The sequence below is a fragment of the Bison bison genome, unplaced genomic scaffold, assembly GCF_000754665.1.
Source record: "Bison bison bison isolate TAMUID 2011002044 unplaced genomic scaffold, Bison_UMD1.0 scf7180017864201, whole genome shotgun sequence".
Taxonomy (NCBI): domain Eukaryota; kingdom Metazoa; phylum Chordata; class Mammalia; order Artiodactyla; family Bovidae; genus Bison; species Bison bison.
Genome location: NW_011494773.1, coordinates 1,537,396 through 1,551,448, shown reverse-complemented (window position 1 = coordinate 1,551,448; position 14,053 = coordinate 1,537,396). Strand labels below are relative to the sequence as shown.

The 14,053-nt window shown below is 53.7% G+C and overlaps 1 protein-coding gene across 1 annotated transcript; it reads left to right on the top strand.

The window, feature by feature from the left end:
- Positions 1-1,178: 1,178 nt before the first annotated feature.
- Positions 1,179-8,242, top strand: ZDHHC22 (zinc finger, DHHC-type containing 22). Its single transcript, XM_010844381.1, has 2 exons — positions 1,179-1,704; positions 6,675-8,242. The coding sequence occupies exons 1-2, from the start codon at positions 1,179-1,181 to the stop codon at positions 6,938-6,940; spliced, it is 792 nt and encodes a 263-aa protein (XP_010842683.1). The 3' UTR covers positions 6,941-8,242.
- The last annotated feature ends 5,811 nt before the right edge of the window (positions 8,243-14,053 follow it).

Genomic DNA, 14,053 nt, shown 5'->3' with positions numbered 1-14,053 from the left:
GAACTTTTCTCGAGTCTCAGGCTCGCCTACTCCCGAGCCCCTGGAAAAGTTCTCGCGGGCGCCCAGAATCCTATTTTTCAGTGGCTTCCGAAGCTGGGCAGGAACCGGGACTGTGAGGGGCGAGGGGGGATAAATGTATTGGTGCGGGGCTGCAATCCGCGGCGGGGGTAGGTCCGGCTGAAAGGCTGGCCAAGCAACCACTTCTGTGCCCGGGGAGAGCTTGTTGGCATCGAAAGGGTTTCGGCGGCGCCATCGGGGTTGTTTGGGTTTCTCGCACCCAAGGGCGGGAGGCAGGCGCAAAGTGGGTGGCGGTGGGAGGGGGCGCAGGGGGATTTTAATTTCGTCGCCTCTTTGCCAAGAAATAGCTAGGGCAGTCAGCAGTCGGAGAGATGGACTGAGCAAAACCAGCTGACCCTGGTATTCCGGTGTGCCCCCCCACCCCCGCCTCCTAAATGTGTGTGTGAATGTATTGATTGTTGTCATTGATTTTTCTAAGAAGCCAGGTGGCAGCGGCTGCTATGTGTACACTCAGACACACACAAACACAGATACACAGGCGCACACACAGATTACACACATAGAATCACACACAAGGAACAGCCCCCCACACCCCATGCAAACATCAGGGGACCCACAGGCACATGTACCCCCAAAGCTCTTTGGGGTATGGGTAAGGTTGCTGAGTACTGCTCAAGATGAGGGGTGGGGCAGAGAAAGGGGAGGTGAAACAGGATCGTCAGGAGGTCATTTCCATCTGCCCCCACCCCAGATCTGCTTTGTCCTCCTAGGGGTCGGAGGGAGAAATCTCAAACCCAGGCACGTTTCCACTGCCATAGAGAAGAGCCCTGGCTCCCCTCCCCCACCCCATCTCCTACAGACTAGGAACAAGCCCTTGACCTAGCCTTCCTCCTGCCTGACTCCCCGGGGGGCTCCAGGGTGCTGAGGTTGCTCAAAAATGGAGGAGGCAGACACCAGGACGTAGGGCTTGGCCCCCAGAGGCCATGGTGATCTCAGGGTGTCATGCCTGCTGGGTCACGGTTAGGGAGAAGAGGAGGGGCGATCTGAGGGACGTGGATTTTCATGGAGCAGAACAGACAGAACTGGGGAGCACCCTAGGGCACCCTCGGGACACTGCGGTAAGTCTCCCTCTCCTTGGACCCTTAGGAATGTGATCGAGGATGCTGGCCCTGAGGCTGCTCAACGTGGTGGCCCCCGCCTACTTCCTGTGCATCGCCCTGGTGACCTTGGTGCTGCAGCTCTTCCTGTTTCTGCCCCGCATGCGTGAGGACCCCACGGCTGCCCGCCTCTTCTCGCCCGCCCTGCTCCACGGGGCGCTCTTCCTGTTCCTCTCCGCCAACGCCCTGGGCAACTATGTCCTGGTCATCCAGAACTCCCCGGACGACCTGGATGCCTGCCAGGGGGCTGAGGCCAGGAGGGCCCTGTGCCCCCCGCCCAGCACCCACTTCTGCCGCGTGTGCGCCAGAGGCACCCTGAGGCACGACCACCACTGTTTCTTCACCGGCAACTGCATCGGAAGCAGGAACATGCGAAACTTCATCCTGTTCTGCCTCTACACCTCGCTGGCTTGCCTCTACTCCATGGTGGCCGGCGTGGCCTACATCTCCGCGGTCCTGTCCATCTCCTTCGCCCACCCCCTGGCCTTCCTCACGCTCCTTCCCACCTCCATCAGCCAGTTCTTCTCTGGTGAGTGGGCCTTGGCAGGCAGGTTGGGCCCTACATGGACACCTTCCACCTCAACCCTACATTTGCCAGGTTTAGCAAATAATATACAGGATGACCAGTTACACTGTAATTTCAGATAAAACAATGCTTAACTTTTCATTACAAGTGTTTCCTGAATATTGCAGGGGATACATTCATACTAGTTTTTTTGTTTGTTTTTTGTTTTGTTTTGTTATCAATTTGAAATTTAAACTAACAGGGCATCTATGTCACCTGGCAACCTCCCTCTCCACCCCCATCCTCATTCATTATCTCATTGGGTGCCACTGTCCATGTGCTCATAGAACTGTGGCCATCCAGGTAATACATCTGCTCTGTAGCAGGCAGGGCTGAGTGCTGGCAATCCCTCCATGCAGCCTGGAGGTAGCCCCACGCTATGACCTTCCTCTGCCTGGACGCCAGTCAGGCTCACTCATTCCTCCAAGGACTTTGGCCTCTAAAGATCTTGCCAACCAACTACAGGAGGGTTGACCAGGGTGCTGGGCCAGTCCTGCCCTTCTACCCATTATATTTGACCCCACCAGGTTGTTCTCCGGTCTACAGATGGCTCAGAGCAAAGAGCACCCTGGTTGGAGTTGTAGTCATATTTAATGACTCCATCTTCACACCAGTGTCATGGGACTGGCGGGGCATCTGACCCTCCAGGAGGCTCTTACACCTGTAGGAGCCAGGTGTGTGTGGGCCCTCACACTGGGGTCAGCTAGGCACCCTGGTGAGGGCTGTACCTTGTAAAGTGTACCCCAAGGAGACTGGGGTATCAAGGCCCAAAGGGACCTGGCCCCTGGTGGCAGTTCTTACCACCTTACCTGGCCTTGAAATCTGCCCTGACCTCATTTCCTTCACTTCGCCCACCCTGGCCCTGACTGTCTTGGTTCTTACAATCAGTAGCATATATATATAGATAGATAGATATATATATATATATAGACAGGTAGCCGTGTGTGTATGATGTTGTTATTTCCATTTCTTATGAAGAAACAGACTCAGATGGGATCAAATGGCTGTCCAGTATCTTTATTTACGAATGACAGCCTCTGGCCTGCCTCCCAGGTCTTTATAGACAACACACAACAGCTCAGGACAAATGGCTTGTGTCCTCCCCCACTGACCTTTCAGGGACAAAGAAAGACAGAATACAGCTACTTCCACCGAGAACCCCAAATGGTTTTGGTATGTCTGGGCTGGATGCTCATATGAAATTCTGCTCTACTCTGGGGAAGCAGCATCTTGGTCTTTCGTTGGGGCTGTGGCCCAGTCCTTAGACAGAGAACTTGGTGCCATTTGGCAGTGGGAACACAGAGGCCCAGGAAGGACTCAGCAATGAGGGCTGTCTTGAGTGCTGGTGGTTGAGCTGGGCCCAGAACTCAGAGCTCTCGGGGCCTTCTGGACCCAGGCGGGCGCCAGCATGGGAGGCTGCCGGGGACTGAAATAACCAGGCTGGGGGAGGGCAGGTGGGTGGGTTAGGGGGTGGAGTGTGAGCACAGCAGGTGGAGGAAGGAGGAGAGCCAGAGAGCCTGATAACACTTCCTTTTCCAAGTAGTCTTATTCACATAAAAATGGATGCTTCCTAAGGGAGGATGTTGAAATGGTTTGATTTGAGATAAGCCTGGCCTTGAGGACTGTCCATATGTGCTAGGTTTGGGAGACAGGAAAGTAAGGAAGAGAGACCTCTTGCTTTAATCTGATGGGGAAACAGAGCCAGTCAGTCCCTTTCTTGGGGCCCAGATCCTGGTTCCAGCAGAAGAATAAGCCCCACTATCTTTTACCTCCTCGCCAGACCCCCTAGTAAAGGAGGCCTCGATTTCTAATCTCCAACTGTCTCATCTCACCTTCCTCCTTTGCCAGGCTTTCATCTTTCCCCTTGGAGAAGGGAATGGCAACCCACTCCAGTACTCTTGCCTGGAGAATCCCATGGATAGAGGAGCCTGGCAGGCTACAGACCACGGGGTTGCAAAGAAGTCAGACATGACTGAGCAACTAACACACACACACACACACACATCTTTCCCCTTGCCAGCCTTTCTCTCCCCTGCCCTTACACACACCTCCCCTATTCAGCTTCTCCCTCACTTCTTAACCCAAATGGTTGAGGCTCCCCCCGACTTCTCATCTGCTCAGGAAGCTGGGTGGATAGGAGGGTGTTAAAAGGCACAAAGTTGCCCAGGCTGACCTGTCCTCAACTGTGGGGCTGCCCCTAAAGCAGATCTGCCACCAGAGCATGGGATGGCTGCGAATGTGGGCCCTGGGGGCGAAAACTGGGATGGGTCTTCAGATGGCTACTGCCCACACACCCTCAGTTGGTGCCAGAGAAGGACTGGCCAGTGACATTTTTAGAAGTTGTTCTTTCTTTTGGCTTTATGGGACCACTGCAGGTTGTGTCACCTCTCTGAGCCTCATTCTTCTCATCTGAGAAATGGAGGTGATGCCATCTGACCTGTGTTCATGGCACTTGGAAAACTATGCCAGTGTGGTAGGTGCCAAAAAAATCCAGTGGACAAATAAAAAGGTTAATGTTTGTTGGGCAAACTGTATGTGCTACTCACCATGCAGATCTTATTTCAGCCTATCCTCAGGACAAGTCTGTAAGATAAGTATTATTATATAATTTTTAAAGACTCAGCAACCAAAGGTTAATGAGGATAAGTTGCTTTGGAACACACAGTATCAAACCCAAGATTTGGACTCAGGGCTGCTAGCATCCAGAGTCCATATTCTTCCTACCATACTGCTTTCCTGGGGCTGCCCCTCTGAAGTTGCTTCTTGATGATTGAGCCACTTTGGGACGGAGGGAGCTTCTTATCCCTGGATGGATGTTAAAGATCTGGGTGACGTTCTGTCAAAGGTGCTTGGTGGGAAACCGGGCTGGAGAGACTGGATGGTGTGACCGTTTCAACCCATTAGGAAAATTCTGTGATTTTCTAAAAGGAGCAGAGCTATTATTAAATAGTTCAGAGGAGCTGAGGCGGCCAGGCTAGGCATCTTCAAACACTTTGAGAGAAAACAGATCCCCAGAATAGCCTTTTATAGCTGCTGCAAGGGGCCAAGGCAAGGCCACAGGTCTTTTCTGTATGCCTTGATTTGTGTCAGAAAAAAAGCCTGTGGAAAACAGCTTCCGTCAGCCCAGGCTTGTCCCTGAGGCTGCGTTGCAAGGCAGGCTTGTGCTTGACAGCTCTGATGTTCGCACATCCCAGCTTGCAGGCCCTCTTTGCCTGTCAGCATTCCTGCACCCCAGAGGGCACCGTGGTCCCAGGGTCCTTCATCCTACACGTGGCTGCCTGAGCTAACCTGACGAGGAAGAAGTGGGTCAGAGGCATGGCACAGCCCAAAGTGAGCCCTATCCCACTGCTGTTCCCTGCTCCCAGTGCAAGCCAGCTGGACTGAGCATCCCATCCCTTGGGCAGTGGGACTTATCTGTCCCCAAGTTTGCCAAGAGAAACTTGCTATCAAATCTCCTAGGGCTGAGGGCAAGACAGGAATGCTAATGAGCAAACCTGAGTCATATCCACATCCTCTTGGTTGCTGGGTCCAGCATTGCTCAGATTGGAAAAGTTTTAAAAGCCCAGCCCTCAGGAATCTGGAAATGGAAGCTAGGGGAGATGAGAAGAGGTCCTTGGGGGTCAGGGGAAACTGGAGAAGGGAGGTATATGGTTGAGATTTGCAGGGATGAGTAGGTTGTAAGGTGGGGTCTCTGGCAGGCACTTGCATCTCACTGGAGGGAGTGGTGGTGAGCTTGCCCTGCAGGAGAGAGGGGCTGAGGAGGGCTTTTGAGTTCTCTGCTAGGCCCACTGCCCTGACGGCTGGGCAGGTGGAGGCTGCCAAAGTTGTAAATCAGCCAGGTCTCCAAGCCCTGGAAAGGAGAAGGAGAAAGCTTGATGGTCTTAGGAGTTAAACTTGAGCCTCTTTTGGAGGTAATCTCCTTATCTGTGAAGGATGCTGAGCAGGGAGGGCTGAGCTGAGTGTGAACCAGAATGCTGGCCACTGGGCACACAGTGTCCCTGAATGATGCAATCCTGTGGAATTATTGCTATTCTACCCACTTTACATTATGAGCAAACTGCAACTCAGAGAGGTTAAGAAACTTGTGAAAGGCCACAGAGCTGGGAGATTCAAACTTAGCAAGGACCGACCACTCCAGCTCGGAAGGAGAATGGTGAATCACTTACTCAGTGGATGTTTAAGCCAGTCATGCAGAGTGCTGATTTAGAGGGGTTTAATGGAGGTTCAGCTCAAGGCAGGGGGCTAGACTGACAACCTTGGGGGCCTTTTCCAGCCTTAGCAAGCTCTGATAGGACAGCTCTGGTCGAAAGTTCCAGTGGCCATACTGTCCTCTTTTTAACACTGATAATTGAATTATCCTCTGCACTGCCCTGAAGCTTGTGACTTCTTCTTGATGACGAGGCCCTGTTCTCCATCATGCTGTCACTTTCCTGAATCCTCCCAGCCAGTGCTCACAGCTCCGAAGTCAGCAGGCTTTGCAGTCCAGACAGTTGCCCAGGCACCATCTCCCTGTCCAGGGTCTTCAGCTCACCCTTCTCTCCTCCTGAGAAAACCCCCTTCTCCCTGTTTCTAGCCCCCAAAGAGAAGGCAGAGAGACAGATGGGAAGCACTGACCCTGAGCAAAGGTTAGCATCTAGGCACTGCCCATAGGAGTTTCCTTTCCTTCTCCCCCACGTCCCCAGCGCTCCTCTCTCGCCTCAGAAGCCATCAGCACTAAGAAAAAGTTAGGACAACTAGTCCTCTCCCTCGCCACAGCGCTGAGACTGCTACAAAATGTAGTTTCAGTCTCATTCATCTCCCTCTCTCCGGAGCGGAAAGCGCCTGCCTGGATCGCAGTCTCCTACGTGGCCAGAATGTAAAGTGAGTCTGGTGTTTCCCCGCCCTCTGCAGGAGCTGTCCTCGGTTCTGAAATTTGTTTTCCCCGCCCTCTGCAGGAGCTGTCCTCGGTTCTGAAATGTTCGTCATCCTCATGCTTTATCTCTGGTTTGCCATTGGCCTGGCCTGCGCTGGCTTCTGCTGCCATCAGCTGCTGTTGATTCTCCGGGGGCAGACCCGCCACCAGGTGCGGAAGGGGGTGGCGGTGAGGGCCCGGCCTTGGCGCAAGAACTTACAGGAGGTCTTTGGGAAGAGGTGGCTGTTGGGCCTGCTGGTCCCCATGTTCAATGTTGGAAGCGAGAGCTGCAAGCAGCGGGACAAGTAGCAGGTGCTCCCATCACTCCTCTGCGTGTGTGTGTCTGTCTTGACTCCTTGTGAACATGAGACCACAGCACCCCGTCTCCACCCATGACTCACTACAACTTTGGACCGGTAAGGTCCTAGCATCCATCCCTGGTCTATAACACCAGAGAACTGTGTTGGTTCTCAAGGAGGAAAGATGGCCACCCAGGCATTGCTAGGCTCCCCCATGAGCCAGCCTGGTGGCTGATTACTGCTCAGAGGCCTCTGTTTTTGTTTCCATCCCTTGGGTGCCTGCTTTCCCCCTCTGCCTGGTCCATACACTCTCTACCAAGTCTCCTGTCATCATTGCTATCCGCTAGAGCTTTTCCTTTCAACCCTAGACTAGGAGTGGGGAGCGGATTCTTACTGCTGGTATGATGCTCCCTAAAGGCCTGAAATCTGACAAAAATGTTTAGAATGACCACGGGTGAGAGGCAGCCAAGTCAGCTCTGCCAACTGCTAGTGAGGTTGGGAAAGGAGGATCGTGTGTCCTCGTCTCTGTGGAACTGTGGACAGTGGAAGGAAAAAAGAACTCAGTAGCTTGCTGCCCAGCCCCCAAGTTGCAAGGCCTTTTCTCTGGGAGATAGAAGCCAACAGCCTGAGATTTTCCAGCTGCTGTCTCCTGTCCTCCCCACCCAAGCTGGGCCCCCCAGCCCAGTCCAGGACCTGGCTGGATGCTTCTTTTCCCTGGCACTCTTCCAGCCTTTGCCATTGGTCTCCAACCTCCAGGTCTTCCATAGATGATAGGAAGACAAGGGAGAAGGGAAGGGAGATACTGATGAATGAGAGAGGTGTGTGACTATACAGCCACATAGATGAGGGCACGTGTACATGTCTGTGTGTGTGTGTGGGGTGGCTGGTGGTGAGGAATGTTGTTACGAAAATAGAGTCAGAATAGGAGGAGAGAGGGTCACGCAGAGATTGGGCACTGGAATATTTTAGGACTGAGAATGAGGGTTGCAAATGGGCTTATTTCTGAAGGACATTCTAGCAGCTAAAGCTGCTCAATGTTTGAATGGTTGCCTGGGGAGATAGTGAGTGTCCCACAACTGGAGGTATTCCAGAAGGGACTGGGCAGTCATCTAATAGGTGTGCTGTGGAAGGAATTTCTGCTCAGGGCCAGGGAAAGGAAGCTCCTTTCCACCCCACGACTCCAGTGTCCTCTTCCTGAGCACAAAAGGACCCCTTGCCAGGTCCGGAGGCAAGGCCTGCTGCAGAGATGCCTGGGAGTTATTTGCTTTCATAGAGGATGAGGCAGGTAGGGAGGGGTCTGAAAATCATGATGCAAACTTTCAGGACCACTGGGTATTAATGCTAGTTGAGGGTGTCAGCATTTGAGAACAGGGGCATGGAGCCATTTCCGGAGCAGGTCGGGGCAGTGGTGGGGAAAGCAAAGCTGGAAGGGGATGCTCAACTCCGAGGAGGGAGACAGGAAGAGTTGAGGCTCAAGAAGCGGGGAGCAGAATACAGGGGTGCAAATAGGAGACCAACCCTGACTGACTCGGGATGCAGGCGCTGCTGTGCGTTCCGGGGCCCAGATGACCAGACCCCTGGGTTATATGAGGGAGTGGAGACAACACAAATGATCCCTCCTGACTGGGTCCCAAGGCCGTTCTGCCATCCAGCCTGCTGAAGCCCAGACTCTGCAGCATCCAGCTGGTGGTCAGCGATCCCGACCATGGCTGCACAACACCTCACAACACCTTGAGCTCTTGAGCAGAGCTTGGGAAGATTCTGCCTTCATGCCTCCAGAGAACTGATGTAGTAACAGTGCCTCCTGCTCATACTTCTCCCTCTTATATCCATGCATTCATTCATGCCTCCTGCTGTATTTATTGAGCACCAACTATGTGCCAAGTCTCTTTCAGGCACTGGTATACAACACTGAACAAGATGGTGAGATCCCTGCCTCTGGGAGCATCCCGTTGCTGTCCCCATGCACTGACTCCCACCCCCTGAAAAATGGTTACTCTGCTGTCTCGTTAGACAGCAGGACAGGTCATTTGGAGGGGAAGGATGTGGCAAAGGGGGTGAAACGGGGCTCCCAGGCTTCCAGGATGGAGGGGTTATTGGGGGGGGAGCATGCTCACCCTCAGTTCTGACCACACTGAAGCAGTGGGAGTGGAAGAGGAGCAGGAAGACCCCAAAACTCAGGCTTGGAAGCCAGCCCTGCCATGCTCCAACTCCTGGAGGCTCAGCCCTTGTGAAGGAGCAAAAGACAGATGATGCAGGGAGTCATCTCCTGGCTGGTGGTGGGGAGGTTGCCAGGTGTGGGGCTTGAGTAATATTTGTACACATGGCTGAATATTGTCAGTAAAGAACATCAATAAAATATGTGGTTTTAAATTGGATTTGACGTGGTTGCTTTGGCAATGTCATTGGTAGCAGGGCTGGCCAGGCTGGAATGCACAGACACAGTCATACTAACTGCTAAAATGCTGAAGGTAAGAATTAACAATGCTTCTGTCCCAGCAGGTAAATAACCACTGTCCATAATCCACCTCTGCTGTCCCAGCTGCTCCTGCTCCTCCCCTGGGGTCCTGGGCTCTCCTCGCAAGTCAGCAATGAAAAGGGCAATGCCTGGCAGCTGCATGGGACCCCCAGGACCCTGCTCCTGCCCTTCAGCCAGTGCCCATTGTGAGGGGTCAAGGTTGTGCTGTGTGGCTGGTAAAAGCGTGGGCATCACCTGGCTGGAGACAGGTCTGCATGCTAAGATCTGCGGACCCACAGGCACCAGGGATGGAATGGCTAACCCTGCCTCCTCCTCCCTCTCCTTCCCATGTCAGAGGACAGCTGAGGAGTCCACCCAGTCTTCCATCTCATCCAGAACTCAGCAGCACTGAGAATCAGCCAGGGAGCCCTGCCCTCTCGGCTCCTACAGTATCAGGACACCTTGAGCTACCCAGCCCTGGGAGCTGCTTGAGGGCATTGAGGCCTGAGGGAGGGCCTGGCCCCTGAGAAGGTGAGTGGACATAACCTCTGATGGTATCCAAAGACCTGCAGGCCTGGACTGATGGCGGACACAACTGCAAAGTGCTTGCTACTTGGGCTGTTGGAGAACCTCCAGCCTAGGCCAGTGTTGTATACAGTCTGCACTCCCTGAATGCTCACCACCAGGCAACCAGCAAGGCAGCCCCTAGATACGCTGGGGCAGGTGGGGAGGGGGTGCATGGAGTTGCGGTCAGTCCTCAGCACTTTCTAGAGCAGGAGCCATCTGTACTCCACTGGGCAGAGACATCTGCCTTGTTCACCATCTTGCCCTGGATGCCACCGGCGGCTAAGCACATAGCAGATGATTGATAAACACTGACCGAATGTTTGCACAGGTCAGTGCTTATTCGCATGTCCCATATGTCTTCTTCCCCTAATGTGCCCAGCACTGGATTCTGCACACAGTGGGGCTAGAAGACAGATGAGACAGCTGTTCTCCAAGGGTTCACACCCTGGGAGAGGTTCCTGGGAGTGCTCGGAGGAAGGAGAGAGAATACCCAGATGTAGGGGACTTCTGGGTGGATAGGGTAAGGTAGGGGAGGGTAGATGAGGTCTCAGCAGATGGAGGGACCTGGGGAGGGCTGCCCGGGTGGAGGGAACAGGCCTAGAGCCTTGGAGTGAGTGTGGAATGGTAAGCATAGGGGACATTACAGAGGGAGTTAAGGCTAAGAGATGGGACCTGAGCAGAGGGGCCTTGAATGCCAAGCTAAGAAATCTAGAATGAATTTGACAGGTCATAGGGAATACTCTGGCTACCTGATGCAAAGAACTGAGTCCTTGGGAAAGACCCTGATGCTGGGAAAGATTGAAGGCGGGAGGAGAAGGGGAGGACAGAGGATGAGATGGTTGGATGACATCACCAACTCGATGGACATGAGTTTGAGCAAGTTCTGGGAGTTGGTGATGGACAGGGAGGCCTGGCGTGCTGCAGTCCATGGGGTCGCAGAGTTGGACACAATTGAGCGACTGAACTGAATTGACTGAGGGAACCATTGAAGGTTTGAGCAAGGGGATTACCTGATTAGATCTAGAATTCAGAAATGGAGCCTTGGCAGGTAGACTGGAAGTGGGAGGGACCCGATAGGAGGCATTTGCCACAGTCTGAGTGTGGTGTAACCAGGGTCTGGGTGGTTAGCGGCTGTGGGCTGGTAAGGAGGGGGGATGCCAAAGCCACTTCACAGACAGGGAGCATGACCAGAGAGCTACTGGGGAAAGATCCAAAGTGATCCTGAACGGTAGAAGTGGGGTGATCAGGGTGCCCTCTAGAGGCAGGCCAGCAGGAGCCCTGGAGTTGGGAGAACGTGACTCTAGGTGGGGTCCTGGGTGGGGTTCAGGGCCCCCTGAAGCACTTTGACACTGTCACTGGCCCATCATTGGCTGGCAGTTGATGGTGTCACTAATAACCACCCTGCAACCCTGAGTGGAAGAAGAGGGTCAGAGCTTACTTTAACGTACAACTCTCTGGCTCCCAAAACCGGGGGTCAGGAACCATCTGCCCGTGGCAATAGAGGTCACAGGTCCTCTGGCCTCCACACCCAGTATCAGATGGAGTGATACACTGGGCTCCTCAATGTTCAAGAACCAAAGGAGCTTTAGGATAACGATGTACTTGAGGAGACCTAAACCATATCGCCCTCACTGTAATGAGGAGCCAGTCCTAGGTCCTAGCAGGCATCTTTCAGCCAGTCTCCTCCCCTAAGAACACAGCTGTCCCCGTCATTCCATGCATTTGGCCCCCCAAGTTTCCTGGCTCCTTTCTGTTACCCTGCATCTTCCGACTGGCCTCACTGCTCCCCCTGCTTCTGGGCATGCTCTCAGGGATGCTTGAGAGGCAGCCCCTCCTGCTGGGGAGAAAGGAGGGCTGGGCAGGGAGCAAGGATACCTGGCTTCCATCTTATCCCAGGTGCTATAGAGGTGAGGCAGAACCCTGGTCCTGCTCACCAGCCAAGGTGAGCCTGTTGGTGTGGTGAGGTGGGGAGGGGAGCTCAGCTGTTCTTGATGTTGGTCTCTGCCTCTGCCTTCTTCCTCCCTCTCTGGGTGGTGCAGGCCCAGCTTCTCCACTCATTCCTTAAACTTTCATTGATGCCGACCCAATGCCAGGCAAGATGCCAAGAACCAGGCAGGTGAAGACGACTGAGACCCATTGCTTAATCTAGGGGAGTTCACTGGCAAGACAACCAATGACAGATGGTTGTGGTTCCCAGGTATGAGAGCATAGATGGGAGGGAGAGGGACAAGGTGTTAGGGAAGCCTGGGGGAGAGCGCTCACTGAGCCATGGGTAAGCTGGAAGACTGCCCAGAGGAGGTGACACCTGGCTCACACAGGATGAATAGGAGTTGGTTGGGCAGAAAAACAAGGCTGTGGGTGGAAGTGGGGATGGGAAGGACTATCCAGAAGGAGGGATGCCAGGTGATTTCTGGGAATTTCAAGTCTCCATGTACTAGGGATGGGATCATGAGTAGGCAACGTGAGGCCACAGCTGAAGAAGGTTTTTAGTCTTGAGGGCACGTGCTCCCTGTCTCCTCCCTCTGATCACTTCTTATAAAACCTTGACTCAGCCTAAACCTTGGCTCCTCCTAGGTCCAGGCTGTCCCACTTGTGTGCATCAGGCACAAACTGATGTCTAGATCAGCAGGGTCCTCCAGGTTGGAGTCTAAGGCAGGGGGTCATGGTCATCGCTGAGAGTTTCAGCCTGAAGCCGCTGGAGAGCTCAACTGGGACCTCTTTCTGGGCCCAAAGAGAGGCCCCTGGGAACTCCCCCATCCCTCTTTCCTTCCCACCCAGACTCAGCAAATGGGGTTGGAGGAAACTGTTTCTGTCAAGATAGCCTCTGGGAGTAGAGTAGAATTGAAAAGCTGAAAACCCTGAAACGCAGGGAAGACTGCATGATGCACAATCTCCTGTCTTGACTTGTGAGGCCCACATGCCCCTTGTGGCGTGCTGCCCTCTGGTGGACAGCCCCACAACCACATGCCTCTTCCACCCGCCTAGCCCTCTCCCAGCCCCACCACATGCCATGGGGTATGTAGTCCAGCACTGGGGGGATCTTCCTCGACACTTGGCAGCTCTAACTGACTGCCTCCTGCGTGGGTTTGTCTCCCAACTCTACTGTAAGCCGTAGAAGGTGGGAGTGGAGATGATGGATTGCCCCGGATTCCCCCACACCTCGTGCAGAGTGTGGGCCACTGATGCTGCTCTTGCAGTAATTCTGCTGTGAGTGATAATGACCAACATTTTCTGAGCATTCTTTACCTGGCAGATCCTTATCATATACACACTCTACCCGCACTGTTTATTCCTCACAGTAACCCCTCGAGGTGTGCTTTAGTATTACCTCTGTTTTCCAGATAAAGGAACAGAGGCACAGAGAGGTTATATAATTTGCCCAAAGCCTTGTGGCAGAGCTGGGATTTGAACCCAGGCTGCCTGCTCCTGAGTTTATCCTTCTAACCTGACACTAGTTGGTCTTTCTACACGGACTGTTGTAGATACCCAATAAATTTCCTGCTGAAAAGTAACCACGAGTCGAGCTTTTATTCATCAACTCATTGACTGATGGATGCATCCAGCACATTTATTCAGCACTAGGTGTCACTTCCTGGTGGCTGAGACGGTAAAGAATCTGCCTTCCATTCAGGAGACCCAGGTTCGATTCGTGGGTCGGGAAGATCCCCTGGAGAAGGGAATGGTAACCCACTCCAGTATTCTTGCCTAGAGAATTCCATGGACAGAGGAGCCTGTTGGCCCACAGTCCATGGTGTCCAACAAAGAGTCAGACACGACTGAAGCGACTAAGCACGGACTCGCTATGCGATAGGCCCTGGTGGGGACAAAGAGGCCCAAGGCTCAGCCTCTGACTTCATAGAGCAGTCAGCTGTGTAAGGTGGCCGTGCAGATGGAAACAGGCTGACTTCAGAGCCAGTGAGGTGAATCTGGTTCCTCCCAGACTGATGATGATGGCAAGCTGCCCTGGATGAAGCAGCTTCTTCTGGAGGCTGATTGTGGAGGCCTGAGGACAGTGCAGGCTGGGGACCCTCCTCCAGGGCTCAGGGACAATGCCCAGCCAGCCGGAAAGGCCTGAGCTGTCTCTGGGCTGCTGCCCTC